The 20,127-nt window shown below is 49.4% G+C and overlaps 1 protein-coding gene across 1 annotated transcript in view; it reads left to right on the forward strand.

The window, feature by feature from the left end:
• Nucleotides 1-19,534, forward strand: part of NUP107 (nucleoporin 107) — a 42,438-nt gene extending 22,904 nt beyond the window's left edge. The window contains exons 14-28 of the mRNA XM_054178527.1: nucleotides 1,701-1,777; nucleotides 2,475-2,534; nucleotides 5,171-5,316; nucleotides 5,421-5,469; nucleotides 7,779-7,848; nucleotides 8,800-8,918; nucleotides 10,656-10,694; nucleotides 11,596-11,746; nucleotides 13,297-13,403; nucleotides 13,491-13,593; nucleotides 14,641-14,801; nucleotides 15,161-15,286; nucleotides 16,987-17,100; nucleotides 17,947-18,114; nucleotides 19,300-19,534. Of these exons, the coding sequence (XP_054034502.1) occupies nucleotides 1,701-1,777; nucleotides 2,475-2,534; nucleotides 5,171-5,316; nucleotides 5,421-5,469; nucleotides 7,779-7,848; nucleotides 8,800-8,918; nucleotides 10,656-10,694; nucleotides 11,596-11,746; nucleotides 13,297-13,403; nucleotides 13,491-13,593; nucleotides 14,641-14,801; nucleotides 15,161-15,286; nucleotides 16,987-17,100; nucleotides 17,947-18,114; nucleotides 19,300-19,401 (1,592 nt within the window). The 3' untranslated portion in view covers nucleotides 19,402-19,534. The remainder of the gene's footprint in view (nucleotides 1-1,700; nucleotides 1,778-2,474; nucleotides 2,535-5,170; nucleotides 5,317-5,420; nucleotides 5,470-7,778; nucleotides 7,849-8,799; nucleotides 8,919-10,655; nucleotides 10,695-11,595; nucleotides 11,747-13,296; nucleotides 13,404-13,490; nucleotides 13,594-14,640; nucleotides 14,802-15,160; nucleotides 15,287-16,986; nucleotides 17,101-17,946; nucleotides 18,115-19,299) is intronic.
• The last annotated feature ends 593 nt before the right edge of the window (nucleotides 19,535-20,127 follow it).

Raw genomic sequence — 20,127 nt, forward strand, 5'->3', positions numbered from 1 at the left:
GGCCTTCTTGGCCACCTGGGCACACTGCTGGCTTATGTTCAGCTGGCTATGCACCACTACTCCCAGGTCCCTTTCTGCCTGGCTGCTCTCCAGCCACTCTGTCCCCAGCCTTTACAAAAGTAGACTAAACATAAAAGCATGAAAGGCAATAAACATATACAAAACTTACTTACATACATTTACAGTTCAACAACAGCACAGATACCCCCTTGGAGAATAATTCAGTTCACTTCCCCAGCCCTCTGCACACAGAGTCCAGAGGGCTGTACACAGCCAGCCTCAGTTATCTCTCCCCTCCCTTGTACCTTGCAGATGACACCAAGTTGGGAACAGATGTTAGTCAGTTAGAGGGTAGAAAGGCTCTGCAGAGGGACCTTGACCGACTGGACAGATGGGCAGAGTCCAATGGGATGGCATTTAATAAGTCTAAGTGCCGGGTGCTGCACTTTGGCCACGGCAACCCCATGCAGAGCTACAGGCTGGGGTCAGAGTGGCTGGAGAGCTGCCAAACGGAGAGGGACCTGGGGGTGCTGATTGACACCCGCCTAAACATGAGCCAGCAGTGTGCCCAGGTGGCCAAGAAGACCAATGGCATCCTGGCCTGTATTAGGAATAGTGTGGCCAGCAGGAGCAGGGAGGTCATTGTGCCCCTGTACTCTGCATTGGTTAGGCCACACCTTGAGTCCTGTGTCCAGTTCTGGGCCCCTCAGTTTAAGAAGGACATTGAGACACTTGAACGTGTCCAGAGAAGGGCAACAAGGCTGGGGAGAGGCCTTGAGCACAGCCCTGTGAGGAGAGGCTGAGGGAGCTGGGATTGTTTAGCCTGGAGAAGAGAAGGATCAGAGGCGACCTCATTGCCCTCTACAACTACCTGAAGGGTGGTTGTAGCCAGGTGGGGGTTGGTCTCTTCTCCCAGGCAACCAGCACCAGAACAAGGGGACACAGTCTCAAGTTGTGTCAGGGGAGGTTTAGACTCGAGGTGAGGAGAAAGCACTTCACTGAGCGAGTCGTTCGTCATTGGGATGTGCTGCCCAGGGAGGTGGTGGAGTCGCCGTCCCTGGAGGTGTTCAAGGGGAGATTGGACGTGGCGCTTGGTGCTATGATCTAGTTGTGAGGTCTGTTGGAACAGGTTGGACTTGATGATCCTTGGGGTCTCTTCCAACCTTAGTTACTGTGATACTGTGATACTGTGTGATACCTCACAAGCCAAAACAGAAGACAGTCAGCCAGCACGCAGGGTCAGAAGGCAGAGTTAGAGCATCCAGAAGGAAAAGCAGGAGGCAGCCCAGAGAGAGAGAAGCAACTTTGTGCTGCAAAATAGAAGATATTCAGCAGTCCAATGGAGTGAGAGAAACTTACTTTGCATTGTTCTGTGTCCAGCCTCTAAAGGCTGTCCATCCCTGGACTCAAATTCTTTGGAAAGCCTGGTTTAAAAGCTAATTGCCCTAAACTGTAACACTGCTTCAAAGTGCATTTGAGAGGGGTAGAAATAAGCTAAGCTTTCAAAATGCTCTAACTTCAAGATAAGCATTTACCAAACTTCACCAACCTTCCCCTGTGGTCCAGTTGAAAGCATCAAAACGTTTTGGGAAGAGTTCCAAAGGGGTCAGCACTGGGTTGCTAACAGAAAATGGGCTTTTTGCTGTTACTGATGCCTCTCCTTTCTGAATTGGTTTGTTTTAATTGTCCCCTGTATGTAGGCAGTGAGCTGCAGCCTGTCCAAGGGAATCCATACAGGTGCATCTGGAAGATATGTTGCTGGCGTATGGCCGAAGAGGTAAGAGAATGCTGCCCTGCTTGGGATTTGTCTTGGCTTGAGCTGCCACAAAGGTGTTTTACCCCAAAGGTGTAAAAGAAAAACACTCACACTGTTTACAAGTATATTATATAAATACAAAAGGTGTTCAGGGGAAAAGGGAATGGCTCCAAGTGCCACATCCAATCCTTGTTAGAACACCTCCAGGGATGGGGACTGCACCACCTCCCTGGGCAGCACATCCCAATGGCCAATCTGTCTTGCTGGGAAGAACTTTCTCCTCACCTCCAGCCTGAACTTCCCCTGGCACAGCTTGAGACTGTGTCCTCTTGTTCTGGTGCTGGTTGCCTGGGAAATGTCTGACTCTTTGATTTTTTTGGTTGAAAGTGAGACTGCTGACAGTGAGACTGCTGACACCAACTCTGACTTTCTGCTTGCCTTAATTGCATGGAAAAGGAAAAATGTTGCTTTCTTTCCAGGTCATTTATAAATCTTTCAGGGAAGCTGCAAGGGGATGCCAAGTGGAGGGCAAGTCACTTGCAGTTCTAATTTTGGCTCCTGATGTGTCCTGTGATTTTTCCATCTTGGAAGCTGTTAGGTGGAACATTTTGTAATGGATTTAGCCTCTAATAGAATGTAAAGTGACTGGGAAATGTGCATGCTTTGGAAGTAAACATTTCTTGGTTTGTTTGTTGTTTTTTTCTTCTGCTTATTTTAGGAGCAGTTTAATAGATATGAGAGAGCAATCTATGCAGCACTGAGTGGAAACCTCAAACAGGTATGTTAAGCCTCCTTCCCCATGAAGGAAGACTGCAGTTCCTAATTAGTGTACTTTTGAAGGTCTAGAAGGCAGAACAATGGCAAAACATTTCCTGCTTTAGTAGACAGGTTCACAGGCTCATAGGATGCTAGGGGCTGGAAGGGACCTCTGGAGATCTTCCAGTCAAACCCCCCTGCCAGAGCAGGACCATAGAGTCCAACACAGGTCACACAGGAACACATCCAGACAGGGCTGCAAAGGCTCCAGAGAAGGAGACTCCACAACCTCTCTGGGCAGCCTGCTCCAGGGCTCTGGCACCCTTAAAGAAATTCTTCCTCATGTTGAAGTGGAACCTCCTGTCCTGTAGTTTCCATCCATTGCCCCTTGTCCTATCCCAGGGCACAAGTGAGCAGAAGCTGTCCCTGTCCCTTCCTGACCCCCAGCCCTCAGCCCTCATTGATAGACATTGATCAGATCCCCTCTGTCTTCTCCTCTCCAGCCTAAACAGCCCCAGGGCTCTCAGCCTTATTCCTGCTGTTATTCCTGCTGAGAATCAGTGCAGACAGTTGTAGTGCTGTTGGTTTAGTTCTTATCTAGTTTAGCATTATTTAAGAGCTTACACAGTCACTTCCCTGCTCAGGTAGAGTGTTTTTACAGACAAGTTGGTGTATCCTAAGATGATTCTGTACCCAAATTTCACTATCAATAGGTTTTCACTCTGTATGATGCTGTCATCTTTAAGTAGTTCTCTCTTGGTATTAGTTATAATGCTCCAGATGTTTTTGTGCTCTCCCACTCCTAACTGGTGAAGGTTGAACTTCATTTTTTTTCCAAGAACAATGAGGAGCACTGCAGACCATCACAAAAATTTCCTTGCTGTTAGAGTAATCAGTGCTAAGCTGCTACTGGAGGAGCTTAATTTCCCACCCTGCCATCTTGGTATGATGTAGTAGAAATAACAGATCATGCTGCAAATCCAAGGCAGGGGAGCAGGGAATCATTTCAACCTTTATCAGATGAAATGTAAACAACAAAGTTCTTCCACAGGCATTGTAAAGTGACAGATTTATGGAACAGAAGATAGCTTCTCATGGCAGACATGTAATGAAAGTAAATTTCAGTGGCTTCAGTGAAGTTCAGTAACTTCCAGTTCTATTTTTTGTTTCACTACTGTAAGAGAGAAGTGTTTCATGAAATGCAGTGTTTGCCCTGGCACTGGGCCCAGGGTTTCACTGCTGAAAGAGCCTGGCAAGATGGAGGGAAGAGCTGGATATAAAACTCATTATATCACCCCAGCAGTGGTACTCCCTTCCTCCCACCCTAACTACTGCACTGAGAGCCTGGCAAGATGGAGGCAGGAACTGGGTACAAACTCATTATACCACCACAGAGTGGTACTCCTTTCCTCCTACTCTCACTCCTGCACTGAGAGCCTGGCAAGATGGAGGGAAGAAAAGGATATAAAATTCATTTTATCACCACAGCAGTGGTAATCTCTTCCTCCTACCCTAACTACTGCACTGAGGCTTGTGCAAACATGACCTAAACCTGTAAGGCAAAGTGATCCTGCTGAGAAATCATCAGGTAGACCAGTGGATAGTCTTAGAATAGAATAGAATAGAATCATAGTAGTATCATAGTCAGGGTTGGAAGGGACCACAAGGATCATTTAGTTCCAACCCTCCTGCCATGGGCAGGGACACCCCACACTAGATCAGCCTGGCCAGAGCCTCATCCAGCCTGGGCTTAAACACCTCCAGGGACAGCGCCCCAACTAGAATAGAGTAGAATAGAATCAACCAGGTTGGAAGAGGTCTTTGAGATCATTGAGTCCAACCTATCACCCAACACCATCTCATCAACTAAACCATGGCACCAAGCACCCCATCCAGTCTCCTCCTAAACACCTCTCATTATCTACATGGTAACCAAAGGCATCATACATCCTGAAGAATGGAATAGGAATAGGAATTAACCAGGTTGGAAAAGACCTTCGAGATCATCGAGTCCAACCAAGTCCAAGTCTAAACAATTAAACCATGGCACCAAGTGCCTCATCCAGTCTCCTCTAAAACACCTCCAGTGATGGTGACTCCACCACCTCCCTGGGCAGCACATTCCAATGGCCAATCTCTCAGTGAAGAATTTCTTCCTCACCTCCTGCCTAAACCTCTCCTGGCACAGCTTGAGACTGTGTCCTCTTGTTCTGGTGCTGGTTGCCTGAGAGAAAAGACCAACCCCCACCTCTCTACAACCTCCCTTCAGGGAGTTGGAGAGAGCAAGAAGGTCTCCCCTGAGCCTCCTCTTCTGCAGGCTAAGCAACCCCAGCTCCCTCAGCCTCTCCTCACAGGGCTGTGCTCCAGCTTTATCTTTCTGAGGTGGTACAGAAGGTAGGGAATGGTGTCACAGTGGTGCTGCCTCTGGGAGGAGGATCAGACAATTTCTGTTGCCTGCCTTGGGTGTAAAATGATGAGGGAGCTAGAGCATTATGCAGTGGACAGACATTCTGTATCCTACTTTGCTGCTGTTCCAGAGGGTTATCAGTCTCCTTTGGTGCCTGGAAATCTGATCCTAAGTTTGATAGTTGCTGTGTTCAGGTTCTGGTAGTTGACCATTTCTTGATCATGTTTGCTCTGTGTGTGTTTGATCTGCAGCTTCTTCCAGTCTGTGACACCTGGGAAGACACAGTTTGGGCATATTTCAGGGTGATGGTGGACACCCTGGTGGAGCAGGAAATCCGAACCTCGGTGGTGACTGCAGAGGAGATGGAAGAGCTCCCTAGGGATTATTTAGAAACAAAGTAAGTTTTCAGCACAATTCCTCTCCCAGCCTGAACAAAGGATCCTCTATGATATGTCTGGAACATTCAAGGTAATATTTTTTTGCCTCTTCTCTCCTTTGAAGCTGGACTTCAGAAAAAGTTTTTGAAGAACTTCAGGCAACAGACAGAAAGGTAGGATGTGACCTCCAGTGTTTGGCCTCACAGTCTGCTGGTTTTAACTATTCACTGCTTCTACTCTTACTGCACTGTTTTAAGGAAGTGCTCAAATGTGCACATTTAGGTATTTAGGTTTTCTACCTCTGTAATGAGTCGTTTCTGGACTCAAATAGACTTTTCTGCATGGTGCCATCTTGTAATGATGAAAAAGACACAGGTTTGGTCATGTCCCCTGTCTGCCAGACTGGCTGGGTGTCCTGAGCAACCAGCTGACTGTCAGGTGTTGTCAGCCATACAAAGCAGGCAGAGTAAATCAACTACTTAACGCTTTGAGAAAGTGGACAAAGATTGGTTACATGCTGCTTTCTTCACAGGAGGTTGCAGTTTCCTTTGCAGGAGGTCTGTGTGTGCATTTCAAAACAGGCCTTGCAAAATTTGTAAGCATGTTGAAATCATGGAATCACAGAACTGGCAGGGTTGGAAGGGACCTCAAGGACCATCCACTTCCAACCCCCTGCCATGGGCAGGGACACCTCACACTACAGCAGGTTGCTCACAGCCACATCCAGCCTGGCTGCAAACACCTCCAGGGATGAGGCTTCCACCACCTCCCTGAGCAACCTGTGCCAGGCTCTCACCACCCTCATGGGGAACAACTTCTTCCTAACATCCAATCTCAATCTACCCATTTCTAGTTCTGCTCCATTCCCCCTATTCCTATCTCTACCTGCCACTCTAAAAAGACCCTTCCCAGCTTTCTTGTAGGCCCCCTTCAGATACTGGAAGGTCTCTTTGGAGCCTTCTCTTCTCCAGACTGAAACCCCCCAACTCCCTCAGTCTGTCCTCACAGCAGAGCAGCTCCAGCCCTCTGTTCATCCTCGGGGCCCTTCTCTGGACACCTTCCAGCACCTCCAGATCCTTCCTGTAATAGAGGCTCCAGAACTGGATGCATTACTCCAGGTGGGGTCTCACAGTATAACTAAGGTTGGAAGAGACCCCAAGGATCATCAAGTCCAACCTGTCCCAACAGACCTCACAACTAGACCATGGCACCAAGTGCCACATCCAATCTCCCCTTGAACACCTCCAGGGACGGTGACTCCACCACCTCCCTGGGCAGCACATTCCTATGGCTAACAACTCTCTCAGTGAAGTGCTTTCTCCTCACCTCGAGTCTAAACCTCCCCTGGCACAGCTTGAGACTGTGTCCTCTTGTTCTGGTGCTGGTTGCCTGGCAGAAGAGACCAACCCTTTCCTGTCTACAACCACCTTTCAGGTAGTTGTAGAGGGCAATGAGGTCACCCCTGATCCTTCTCTTCTCCAGGCTAAACAATCCCAGCTCCCTCAGCCTCTCCTCACAGGGCTGTGCTCAAGGCCTCTCCCCAGCCTTGTTGCCCTTCTCTGGACGTGTTCAAGTGTTTCAATGTCCTTCTTAAACTGAGGGGCCCAGAACTCAACAGAGTGGAGCAGAGTAGAGGGAGAGAATCACCTCCCTGTCCCTGCTGGCTCTGCTTCTCTTGCTGCAGCCCAGGCTCTGCTTGGCTTTCTGGGCTGCAAGTGCTCACTGCTGGCTCCTGTTGAGCTTCTCCTCCCCCAGCACCCCCAAGTCCTTTTCTTCAGGGCTGCTCTCAAGCAGGCAGCTTCAACAGGCTCTGTTTCTTTGTTACTTTTAACACTCAGGTCACTTAATTTCACTCAAGATGAAATATCTAGCTTGTATATCAATTTAGTAAAGATTCCATTGCAATCACACTGCCTTGTATTTGATGGAATAGACACAGAGCACTTCATCATATTGCTAAGACAAAAACATGTTGAAAGGCAGCTTCCAGATTGCTGAAGTCAGCCACATATCTACTCCTCTGCTTTTGCTTGCCTCATGCAATCATTGAATTGTAATTCAGGCATTAAATCCTCTCCTGGAAAAAAGATTCAAATCTCTCCTCAAGAGACTTTTGCCTTTCCTTTAAGGAGCTGTACAGGCTGATGCTCCTCCTCCTGTGGCTGTGTAGAATCTGTTCTCTGCAACATCCTTATTTATTCTTCTCTTGGGAGCAAGAAGCCCTTGGTCTTGGATCTCTTTCAGGGGAGTATTAACCCCACAGATCTATATGCTGATTCTTTCTTTCAGTTTGTCAATACCTTGTAGTTTGGCACTAAGACAGCAAGTGCCTTTTCTCCTGCTTTTTATGCAGAGTACCCTTTGAAACAGGGTGGATTTTTTTTCCCTCAGGATCCTTTGCTTTATTTATAAGCCTGCTTTCTTTAGACATTATGCTATAAGGTTTTATTCAAAGCTTGAACTTTTCTTTTTCCCTCCCCAGAGGGTGATAGAGGAGAACCAGGAACACTACCATGTGATCCAGAAATTCATTATCCTGGGAGATGTGGATGGTGAGTTTTCCTTTAAGTGATTTGTAAATGTCAACTGACTATTTCTAGTGACCTTTCCAGAAACTTTCATGTGAATGGATTTTAAGAGCACACAATAGGTGAATTCCACCCAGAAGCTAAGCTGCTTCTTTAATCAGGAGCTGCAGGGACTTCCTGGGGTTTGACATAGAGGGTAGCTGTCAAAGAAGGCAGGCAATGTAAATGTGGCAGCAGGAGTCCCACATAGATTCTAGAATTGTCTCTGAGAAATGGCAAAATGCATGCAGCAGCTTCATGAATTCATAGCTTCACAGAATGGCTTGGCCTTGAAGATCATCCAGTTCCAACTCCTCTGCTATGGGCAGGGACACCTTCCACCAGCCCAGGTTGCTCCAAGCCTCATCCAACCTCGCCTTGAAGACCTCCAGGGAAGGGGCATCCACAACCTCCCTGGGCAACCTGTTCCAGTGTCTCAACACTCAGTCTAAAGAATTTCTTCCTAATCTCCAGTCTAAATCTACCCTCCTCAAGCTTAAAGCCATTCCTTTTTTTCCTATCCCTACAAGCCCAAGAAGTCCATTCCTGGCTTGCTTGTAGGCCCCCTTCAGGCCCTGGAAAGCTGCTCTAAGGTCTCCCCAGAGCCTTCTTTTCTCCAGGCTGAACAGCCCCAACTCTCATAGCCTGTCCCCATAGCAGATATGCTTCAGCCCTCTGATCATCATTGTGGCTCTTCTCTGCACCCACTCTGGCTGTTCAATGTCCTTCTTAAGCTTGGGGCACCAGAGCTGGCCACTGCCCTTTCCTTACCAGAAGCAGCTAAATCTTTCCCAGACTGCTGCAGCTCTGTCGTGTTGGCCTTTGGAGGTTAAGTTACTCTTGCTGAGCCAATGCATGGGTTTGAAGCATTTCTTAGGTGTTTGGGTTTTTTCCAGCATGATACTGTTAATACCAATGTTCCCCTGCTGGCTGTAGGCTTGATGGAAGAGTTGAGCAGGTGGCTTTCCAAAGACAGAAGTGTGCTCCCAGGACACCTCCTTCGCTTCATGACCCATCTCATTCTGTTCTTCCGGACTCTGGGCCTGCAGACCAAGGTGAGCTCACCTGTGTGCTCGAGAAGAGCCTGGAGAGGCACTCAGTGCCATGGCTGAGTTGATGAGAAGGTGTTGGGGGATAGGTTGGACTGGATGGGCTCTGAGCTCTTTTCCAACCTGGTTAATTCTGTATGTGCTTTGCTGTCGTAGCAATGCTTAGTCTCTGAAGTAGAATCTTAGAAATAAACCTTTCTTGGACATTTTTCAGTCAGTAGAATCATAGAATCAACCAGGTTGGAAAAGACCTCAGAGATCATCAAGCCCAACCTATTACCCAACACCTCATGACTGACTAAACCATGGCTCCAAGTGCCACATCCAATCCCTTTTTGAACACCTCCAGGGATGGGGACTCCACCACCTCCCTGGGCAGCACATCCCAAGGGCCAATCTCTCTTGCTGGGAAGAACTTTCTCCTCACCTCCAGCCTAAACTTCCCCTGACACAGCTTGAGACTGTGTCCTCTTGTTCTGGTGCTAGTTGCCTGGCAGAAGAGACCAACCCCCATGTTGGTCTCCCCTTCAGGGAGTTGTAGAGAGCAAGAAGGTCTCCCCTGAGCCTCCTCTTCTGCAGGCTAAGCAACCCCAGCTCCCTCAGCCTCTCCTCCCAGGGCTGTGCTCCAGACCCCTCCCCAGCCTCATTGCCCTTCTCTGGACACCTTCAAGTGCCTCAATATCCTTCTGAAATTGAGGGCCCCAGAACTGGACACAGGACTCAAGGTGTGGCCTAAGCAGTTCTGAGCACAGGGCAGAATGACCTCCCTGCTCCTGCTGGCCACACTGTTCCTGATGCAGGCCAGGATGCCATTGGCCTTCTTGGCCCCCTGGGCACACTGCTGGCTCATGTTCAGGTGCTGTCAACCAGTCCCCCCAGGTCCCTTTGTGCCTGGCTGCTCTCCAGCCACTCTGTCCCCAGCCTGTAGCACTGCCTGGGGTTGTTGTGGCCAAAGTGCAGCACTCAGCACTTGGATTTGTTGAATGCCATCCTGTTGGCCTCTGTCCAGCCTGTTGAGGTCCCTCTGCAGAGCTCTTCTACCCTCTAACAGGTCAACTCCTGCTCCAAACTTGGTGTCATCTGCAAATTTACTCAATCAGCCCTGAGCAGATCTCAGAGGGAAGGTTCATGAAGTGTTTATAAGATTCCTGATTTGATGTTTGAGTACAGTTCCTATAGGTTTATGCTAAGATGCAGAGCTCTACTTTTACTTACATGCATGAAACTAAAATGATCATTTTTCCCAGTCTGGAGGCTCAGCTAAAGCAGTCTCAGGTGCTTGGAGTACAGCTTGGTTGGTTAGTGTAGGCTATTACAGGTGAAACAGGTGATATTTAAGCTCTGCATGTAGGAATGTGAACGTTTTCTGTACCACAACAGTGCATGGAGCACCCTGCAGGAGTCATCTGTTCCCCTGGCACTGTATTTGTTGATCAGAAAAACTGGAAAGATTTGAACAACAGTTCTAGAAGTGACTTTCCAGTCAGACCAAAAACTGTGTTATCCAGTGGCTGGCAAAGAGAATCCATGGAGAACTAAGTCTTTGAACCAAAAGGCACATTTTGTTAATCACCCTCCTGGAGAAACAGTTCTGTTTGAAGCAGGGATAAGCAAATAAGCTTTTACCTGTGTGATAGCAGTAGGCTGCAGAGGTGGTGGTGGTGGGTTTTCAGTGGGGTGGGTTTGGTTTTCATTGGCCACATTGTCTGCTTTAAAACTGAATTTACCTCTCTTTGCATTAAGGAGGAGGTTTCTGTTGAAGTCCTCAAGACCTACATTCAGGTAAGCTCTCAAAACAACTGATGGCTTTTTTTCTAATGCAATTTAAACCTTAAGGAGCCTTGAGAATACAGGATGGAAGAGAGCTGTGACACAGTTGCTGCTCTTCTCAAGAGGTACATGGAAGCTTGCCTGACAGAGCTTCTGTCAGCAGTGCTTACATGACCATTTTATTGATCCTTGTTTGGAAGCTGAGAAGGGGAATATCCCTCTATCAGAACAAAACAACCAGAAAGTTGTTGCACATTTATCACAGAGTCACAGAAACAGTCAGGTTGGAAAAGAGCCTCAGGGTCACCAAGGCCAACCCAGAACCCTGCTCTGCAAGGCTCACCCCTAAACCACAGCCCCAAGCACCACAGCCAAACCACCTGCAAACACAGCCAGGCCTGGGGACTCCACCACCTCCCTGCCCAGCACATTCCAAGCCCTGACCACTCTTGCCCTGAAAAAAGCTTTCCTGATGTCCAGTCTGAACCTCCCCAGTGGCAGCTTGAGGCCATTCCCTCTTGTTCTGTCACTAAGGACCTGGGAGCAGAGCCCAGCACCAACCTCTCCACAACCTCCTTTCAGGTAGCTGTAGAGAGCCAGGAGGTCTCCCCTCAGCCTCCTCTCTTTCCCACTAACCATCCCCAGCTCCTTCAGTTGCTCTCCATCAGATTTCTTCTCCAGGCCCTTCCCAGCTTCCTTGCCCTCCTCTGCCCTGGCTCCAGCTCCTCCACATCTCCCTTGTACCGAGGTGCCCAACACTGAAGGCAGTACTCGAGGTGTTGTTTTCACACTGCAGTGTTCACCCAGAGGAATGTCACTGTGTCACTGTGGTAGTTTTAGGCTATGCCTTTAATGTTGGGGGTGGAATTTCAACCACCACAGTCTTTCTAAACCTTTGCTCCTTCCTCTGCAGAGGCTGATCTCTGAGAAGCACACAGACTTGATAGCTTTTTATGTTAGCCACCTGCCCCCAGAGCTGGCTGTTGCTCAGTATGCTTTGTTCCTGGAAGATGTCACTGAAAGTGAGCAACGCCACCACTGCCTGGAGTTAGCAAAAGATGCAGGTGAGAGGTGCTGGTATTCCACATACATAAATATCTTGGGTTATTTTGTCTTTCAGTAGCTTTTCAGGCCAGATCTAGCTTTGAAGATTGAGGCTCTTTCCTTCCTGTGCCTTCATTGAATGTAATTTACTGATCACTCCTCAAGTAGGTGTTTCTTTAACTAACCTGGAACTGTCTTTCCTTTTCTGAGTTAAGCTATGTATCACTTTCACTTCAGGGTTATGTCCAAACACAGCAAGAAGTAAATGCCAGATGCCTGTCTCAAATTTATGCTTGAAGCTTAACATCAGAGGATGAAAGGATGTTAGGGGTTGGAAGGGATCTCTGGAGACCTTGGAGTCCAACCCCCCTGCCAGAGCAGGAGCAGAGAATCCAGCACAGGTCACACAGGAACACATCCAGGCAGGGCTGGAAAGGCTCCAGAGAAGCCTCTCTGGGCAGCCTGCTCCAGGGCTCTGGAACCCTCACAGTGAAGTTCCTCCTCATGTTGAGGTGGAACCTCCTGTGCTGGAGTTGACATCCACTGCCCCTTTCGTATCCAAGGGCACAAGTGAGCAGAGCCTGTCCCTGTCCCTTCCTTCCTGACCCCCAGCCCTCAGCTATTGATAGACATTGATCAGATCCCTCTCAGCCTTCTCCTCTCCAGACTAACCAGCCCCAGGGCTCTCAGCCTCTCCTCCCCAGACAGTTCTGCAGTCCCTTCAGCATCCCTGTAGCTCTCCCTTGGATTCTCTCCAGCAGACCCCTGTCCCTCTTGGAATGGGGAGCCCAGAACTGGATGCAATATTCCAGGTGGGGCCTCACCAGAGCAGAGTAGAGGGGGAGGAGAACCTCCCTGGCTCTGCTGGACACAACTCTTCTCAATGCACCCCAGGACCCCCTTGGCCTTCTTGGCCCCCAGGGCACATTGCTGTCCCATGCAGAACTTCTTGTCCACCAGCACTCCCAGGTCCTTCTCCTTGGGGCTGCTCTCCAGCAGATCACCTCCTAACCTGTACTGCTGGCAGTTTATTCTTCCTTCCCAGCTGCAGGACTCTGCACTTATCCTGGTTGAACCTCATCAGGTTCCTTTCTGCCCAGCTCTGTCTGCCCAGATCTCACTGAATGGCTGCACAGCCTTCAGGTGTCTCAGCCAAGCCTCCCAGTTTGGTATCATCAGCAAACTCTGTCTGTCCCCTCATCAGTGTCATTGATGAAGATGTTGAACAGGACCATGCTGGGTACATTCAGAGTCCTGTCAGGATTGGAGTCAGTGGTCTTAGCTGACAATGTGCTGGTCTGTATGCTGTATTTTTATGCTGCTCTGCAGCACAGACTGGAAGACTTTCTGCTTCTCTTACTCTTTCCCCATAGCCTCAAACAGCATTCTTCCAAAACACCTGTGATGAAGTTATGTATCCCAAAAGCTTATGACTTAGTCTGACAGTGTGAGTGGAGATGGATAATAGTTGATAGCAGAAAAGAGTAAGATCAGCAGCTGGAGGCTGAAATGGATTTAGTGGCAAGTGTGGGTTTCATGCTCGCCCTCACAGAGCTCTCCCTTCACCCAGGTCTGGATGTTGCCACCATAACAAAAACCGTGGTCGAGAACATCCGCAAGAAGGACGCTGGGGACTTCAGTCACCATGACCAGATGTTAGATACAGGCACAACAGAGGTGAGTGTGCTTCTGAGGGCAGATCCTCCACTTCCTCAGGCAGCTACCAGAACCTTTCTTTCAACTACAGAACCTTGGTGCTTGCAGGTGGATCGCCTGAAAATAGACGTGATCGACTGGCTCGTGTACGATCCTGCACAGAGGGCAGAGGCACTGAAGCAGAGCAATGCAATCATGAGGAAGTTCCTAGGTACTCAATTTCACAGCTGTTGCAATGTCAGCTTTGTAAATGTCAGCTTTGCTCTCATGGGCTCTTGCCACTACCTTTGATACAGTTTTGCATCCAGGCTGTTCAAAAGCAGGTAGAGGTTGCCCGGGGCCTCATCGAGCCTCACCTTGAATATCTTCAGGGAAGGGGCCCCAGCCACCTCCCTGGGCAACCTGTGCCAGTGTTCCACCACCCTCATGGTGAAGAACTTCTTCCTGATACCCTGATACTGAGTTTGTATGAGGTTTAACAAGGCCAAGGTCAGGGTCCTACACTGGCCACAGTAACCCCGTGCAGCACTACAGACCCCATACAGCCACTCCAGAGTGGCTGGAGAGCAGCCTGGCAGAGAGGGACCTGGCAGTGCTGGGGGACAACAGCTGAACAGGAGTCAGCAGTGTGCCCAGGGGCACAGAAGGCCAATGGCATCTTGGCTTGGATCAGGAACAGTGTGGCCAGCAGGGCTAGGGATGGAATCCTGCCCTGTGCTGGGCACTGGGGAGGCCTCACCTGGAGCACTGTGTGCAGCTCTGGGCCCTCCCTGCAAGAGAGATCTTGAGGTGCTGCAGCAGGTCCAGAGGAGAGCAACCAGCCTGGGGAAGGGACTGGAGGGAAAGTGATGAGGAGAGGCTGAGGGAGCTGGGGGTGTTCAGCCTGGAGAAGAGGAGGCTCAGGGGGGACCTTATCACTCTCTACAAGTCCCTGAAGGGAAGTTGCAGTCAGGTGGGGGTCAGGCTCTTGTGCCAGGCAGCTTGTGACAAGAGGAGAGGGCATGGCCTGAAGCTGTGCCAAGGAGGTTTAGATTGGATGTTAGGAAGCACTTCCTGATGGAAAGGGGAATGAGAGACTGGGATGTGCTGCCCAGGGAGGTGGTGGAGTCCCCATCCCTGGAGGTGTTTAAGGCCAGACTGGATGTGGCACTCAGTGCCATGGTCTGGTCGGTGTGGTGGTGTTAGGTCCCAGGCTGGGCTTGGGGATCTCAGAGGCCTATTCCAGCCTCCATAATTCTGTGATTCTGTATCCTCACAGCATCCAAGAAACATGAAGCTGCAAAGGATGTGTTTGTGAAGATTCCCCAAGACTCTATAGCAGAAATATATAACCAGTGGGAAGAACAGGGGATGGACACTCCCCTGCCAGCCGAGGACGACAACGCCATACGGGAGCACCTGTGCATCCGGGCGTATCTGGTGAGCGCAGGGATGCTGCATTCCAGGGCATGGCTTAGGAGTAATGGTGGTGAAACTTTGAGCTTTGTCCAGTTGATTTCATTCCTGATTTCCTGGATGCACTGCAACTGAGCATTTCATTTGCTTGGCCATTGGGATGGGCTGCCCAGGGAGGTGGTGGAGTCGCCGTGCCTGGAGGGTGTCAAGAAGAGACCGGATGAGGCACTTAGTGCCGTGGTCTGGTTGGTTGGACAGGGCTGGGTGATAGGTTGGACTGGATGATTTTTAGAGGTCTCTTCCAAGCTGGTTGATTCTGTGATAATCACAGTCTTGTACTTTGAGTCCACAAAGCCCAACCACACTTTCTGATACCATTCCAGGAAGCCCACGAAAGCTTTAATGAGTGGTTCAAGCACATGAACTCAGCTCCACAGAAGCCTTCTTTGTTGCCACAAGCAAGCTTCACTGAAAAAGTAGCTCATGAACATAAGGAAAAGAAGTTTGAGGTAAGGAAAAGTTCCAAGCTATTCACTAAAAACACTTCTATGCCTTGCATAGGAGGCAGCTTTAGCTGAGTGAAACTGAGTAGAAGGTTGCTGATTTGTGTTGTTAAAGAACTCTCTTATAAATAATTCTATTTTTGTGTTGAGAGAGTGTGAGACAGTAGAATGGCACAGTGAATTCTTAGGTACTTGCCTCATGTGACTCAGCCTCACACAGAATATTGTAACACGTGCCTTATGAGGAAAGGCTGAGAGCCCTGGGGCTGTTTAGTCTGGAGAGGGGAAGACTGAGAGGGGATCTGACCAATGAGCCAGCAGTGAGCACTTGCAGCCCAGAAAACCAATCACATCCTGGGCTGCAGCAAGAGAAGCAGAGCCAGCAGGGCCAGGGAGGTGATTCTCCCCCTCTGCTCTGCTCTGGTGAGACCACAGCTGGAGCACTGTGTCCAGTTCTGGAGCCTCTATTGCAGGAAGGATCTGGAGGTGCTGGAAGGTGTCCAGAGAAGGGCCATGAGGATGAGCAGAGGGCTGGAGCTGCTCTGCTGTGAGGACAGACTGAGGGAGTTGGGGCTGTTCAGTCTGGAGAAGGGAAGGCTCTGAGGAGACCTAATTGTGGCCTTCCAGGATCTGAAGGGGGCTCCAAGAAAGCTGGGGAGGGACTTTTGAGGGTGTCAGGGAGTGATAGGACTGGGGGGGATGGAGCAAAACTAGAAATGGGTAGATTTAGATTGGATGTTAGGAAGAAGTTGTTCCCCATGAGGGTGGTGAGAGCCTGGCACAGGTTGCCCAGGGAGGTGGTGGAAGCCTCATCCCTGGAGGTGTTTGAGGCCAAGCTGGATGTGGCTGTGAGCAGCGTGACCTAGTGTGAGGTGTCCCTGCAGGGGGTTGGAACTGGCTGATCCTTGAGGTCCCTTCCAACCCTGACATAATGTCTATCAATAGCTGAGGGCTGGGGGTCAGGAAGGAAGGGACAGGGACAGCCTCTGCTCACTTTTGCCCTGGGATAGGACAAGGGGCGATGGATATAAACTCCAGCACAGGAGGTTCCACCTCAACATGAGAAAGAACTTCTTCACTGTGAGTGTGACAGAGCCCTGGAGCAGGCTGCCCAGAGAGGTGGTGGAATCTTCTTCCCTGGAGACTTTCCAGCCCCATCTGGATGTGTTCCTGTGTGACCTGTGCTGGATTCTATGCTCCTGCTCTGGCAGGGGACTTGGACTCAATGATCTCCAGAGGTCCCTTCCAACTTCTGAGCTCCTGTGAATAGTGTGTGGATTGTCATCAATCTGGAACTGATTCTGCTGTTAACTCTTCCTTGCTCTTGTGTTTGTCACATTTTCTTTTCTAGAAGATGCTGCTGCTTTGTTTTGCCCCAAGTGCTTTTGGCATGTCTGGCCAGTATGAACATATGTACTCAGTTCTTGGGGTTGTTTTTTTTTCACAAGCATGGCAGAATAAGTTGTTTAAAATTAGCTTCCTCTAGTAGCTTTGCTCATGGACAACCTGTCTGACTCTGCACAGGGAGTTGAGGCAAGGATATAAATAGCTGTTAGCAGCAGGCTTTTAAGTTTTAGCTGCTGGCTGAAGATTGTAATTTGAATGGGAGCTGCACTGGCTGTTGCATGCTAGGTGATGAGTCTGTGTTAAAATAGCCTTGGAAGTTCTCCTGCTCTGCAGCAGTTGATTTGCTGTTTCTTTGCCAGATGGATTATGGCATTTGGAAAGGCCTCCTGGATGCTCTTACAGCCGACGTGAAGGAGAAGATGTACAACGTGTTGCTGTTCGTTGATGGAGGATGGATGGTTGATGTTAGAGAGGTAAAACCACAGAACCACAGAGTCAGCCAGGGTGGAAGAGACCTCCTGGATCACCAAGTCCAACCAATCGCCCAACCCTAACTGATCAACTAAACCATGGCTCTCAGTGCCTCATCCAGGCTCTTTTTAAGCACCTCCAGTGATGGTGACTCCACCACCTCCCTGGGCAGCACATTCCAATGGCCAATCTCTAATGCTGGGAAGAATTTCTTCCTCACATCCAACCTAAACCTCCCCTGGCACAGCTTGAGACTGTGTCCTCTTTTTCTGGTGCTGCTTGCCTGGGAGAAGAGACCAACCCCCACCTGGCTACAACCTCCCTTCAGGGAGTTGGAGAGAGCAAGAAGGTCTCCCCTGAGCCTCCTCTTCTGCAGGCTAAGCAACCCCAGCTCCCTCAGCCTCTCCTCCCAGGGCTGTGCTCCAGACCCCTCCCCAGCTTTGTTGCCCTTCTCTGGACACCTTCCAGCAGCTCAACATCTTTCCTAAACTGAGGAGCCCAGAACTGGGCACAGGACTCAAGGTGTGGCCTAAGCAGTGCCGAGTACAGGGCAGAATGAATCTTTAGATCACAGCACAGACATAAATGAATCTTTAGATCACAGCACAGACATAAATGAATCTTTAGATCACAGCACAGACTGTACCTGTATCATCTTTGGTTTGATGTGCTTCTGTGTAATCCACTCTGGCCTCCTGCGATCAGGTACAGACTGCTGCCCCTTCAGTCACTTACAACTCTGTCCAGCCTAGGCTGGTTCACCTGGTGCTGCTGCCGACACGGCCATGCAGAGCTGCCACGGAAGGGTGGCTGTTCCTGATGCTAATGTGTGGTTCTGCTGTGGTTAGGATGCTGAGGATGACCCCGAGCGGGCACACCAGATGACGCTGCTGCGGAAGCTGTGCCTGCCCATGATGTGCTTCCTGCTGCACACTGTGCTGCACAGCACCGGCCAGTACCAGGAGTGCCTGCGCCTGGCGGACATGGTGGCGTCTGAGCGACACAAGCTGTACACGGTGAGACACGCAGCTCCAGGCAGCTGACCTGTCCTTCACAGGCTCAGGGGGGGACTGCAGAAAAACCTTCTCAAGAGAGAGAGCCACCATATGTTCCTGACCGTGTTCAGTCGCGTTCTCTCGTCACATTCACTGCAGGAGTTTCACACAATCACAGAACTGTCAGGGTTGGAAGGGACCTCAAGGATCATCTCCCCTCCTCTAGCTTGGATCCATTCCCCCCAGTCCTATCACTCCCTGACACCCTCAAAAGTCCTCCCCCAGCTTCCTTGTAGGCCCCCTTCAGATACTGGAAGGCCACAATTAGGTCTCCTCAGAGTCTTCTCTTCTCCAGACTGAACAACCCCAGCTCCCTGAGTCTGCCCTCACAGGAGAGCAGCTCCAGCCCTCTGCTCCTCCTCTTGGCCCTTCTCAGGACTGAGAGGAATCAGAGAATTGACTTTGAAAGCCTGGAGATGATGCCAGTATTCTGACAAGCAGCTTTTCTGAGTAGTGCAGCTACTGATTTGTGGATGTGGGCTATTGAATTGAACTAAGTTTAACAGTTGGATGTTCATAAAGATCATTTGCAAGTGAAATCAGCCTGTGATTCCAAGCTGAACTGTAAAATGATCAGTCATTTCTTTTTCAATTTCCATGATACTTCAGAACATTGGATAAGCAGGTTTGGGTTTGGAGCACTTTCTTTACCTAACCTTTGCCTCCAAAAGCCTGCAAAGCAACCCCCCCAAATAACATCTATTGTATAACAGAAAACCCAAGCAAAGAGCCAACCCAACCCCAACCACCCAGCCAGCCCCCAAAGCCAACCACCCACCAAACCCCAACCCAACCACCCACCAAACCCCAACCAACCAAAACCCAACCCATAAGGCTCCTCCCTCCCCCAAAGAGAAAAATAAAGCAAAGCAGATCCCCAAAGATTAGAAACCTAAGACTAAGTCTGTGACACATTTGCCTGAATTGGCTTTAAGATCTCTGCCAGCAAGAACAGGAAACCTGAGCTTGGCTGTTCACCAATAACCTCTAGCAGTTAGGAGATGGAGCCGTGATGCTGGCACTGGTTTAAGTTACCCTAGTTAGGTTTCTCTAGTTAATTAACCAGCATTTGCTCTGATATCACTGCTTGACTGCCAATAAATACAGCTTCTTGATGGTGTGTGTTTGGTTTTTTCCCATTCTTAGGTATTCTCAAAGGAAGAACTCCGAAAGCTTCTACAGAAGCTGAGGGAATCGTCTCTGATGCTTCTGGACCAGGATCTTGATCCTTTGGGGTATGAAACTTAGTGATAAGTTGTGGCAAGTATCCACATGAAATCTGTCAGTGTGGACATTCTGGTTGTAAGAAAGAACAGAGCCATGACTCAAGACAAACTGTGCTGATGTGGGGGTTTTTTGGTGGGGGAAAAACCACCTGAATGCTGAGCTTTGACTTTCCATTTGGAAAGCTCTGACCAACTTCAGAGGAGATATTTGTTATACAACCTTCTTCATGCCTTTTTTTTTGGGGGGGGGGGGGGTTGTTTTCTAATAAAAGTGCTGCAAAACCAGACACTGTTTGTTCATTCTCATCTCCAATGTCATTATGGGAGTGTAGGGTCATTGTATGACCCTCCTTAATCTCTTTGCTGCATGCTGAAGAGCTGCCAGTGGGTTGTTGGGGGTTGTTTTCTGGTTTTTTCTTGTTGGGGGGGATTGTTTTTTCACCCCTCCTCCTTTGGGGAAGGGAAAGTGTTTGGGCCCTGGACACTTTCTGCACTAGAAAGATGGTCTGAGGAGAATTAACTCCACCTCAAACCTAATGCACTGCTGTGGTAAGGCTTTTATTGACTTCATTATCAATGACTGTTAGTTATTTAAATTGGAGAGTAAGATCTCTTTGGGAAGCAGATTTTTGTACAGTCATTGCCTAGGAGAGGGGCATGTGCAAGAGGAAAAACCTCTTGTGGTGTCTCTCCCACTTCCTCCTCGAGGAGCCTGTAAGTTGATTTGCCTCCTTGTTTCTGTTCAGAG

Source organism: Dryobates pubescens, chromosome Z (genome assembly GCF_014839835.1).
Source record: "Dryobates pubescens isolate bDryPub1 chromosome Z, bDryPub1.pri, whole genome shotgun sequence".
Classification (NCBI taxonomy): Eukaryota; Metazoa; Chordata; class Aves; order Piciformes; family Picidae; genus Dryobates; species Dryobates pubescens.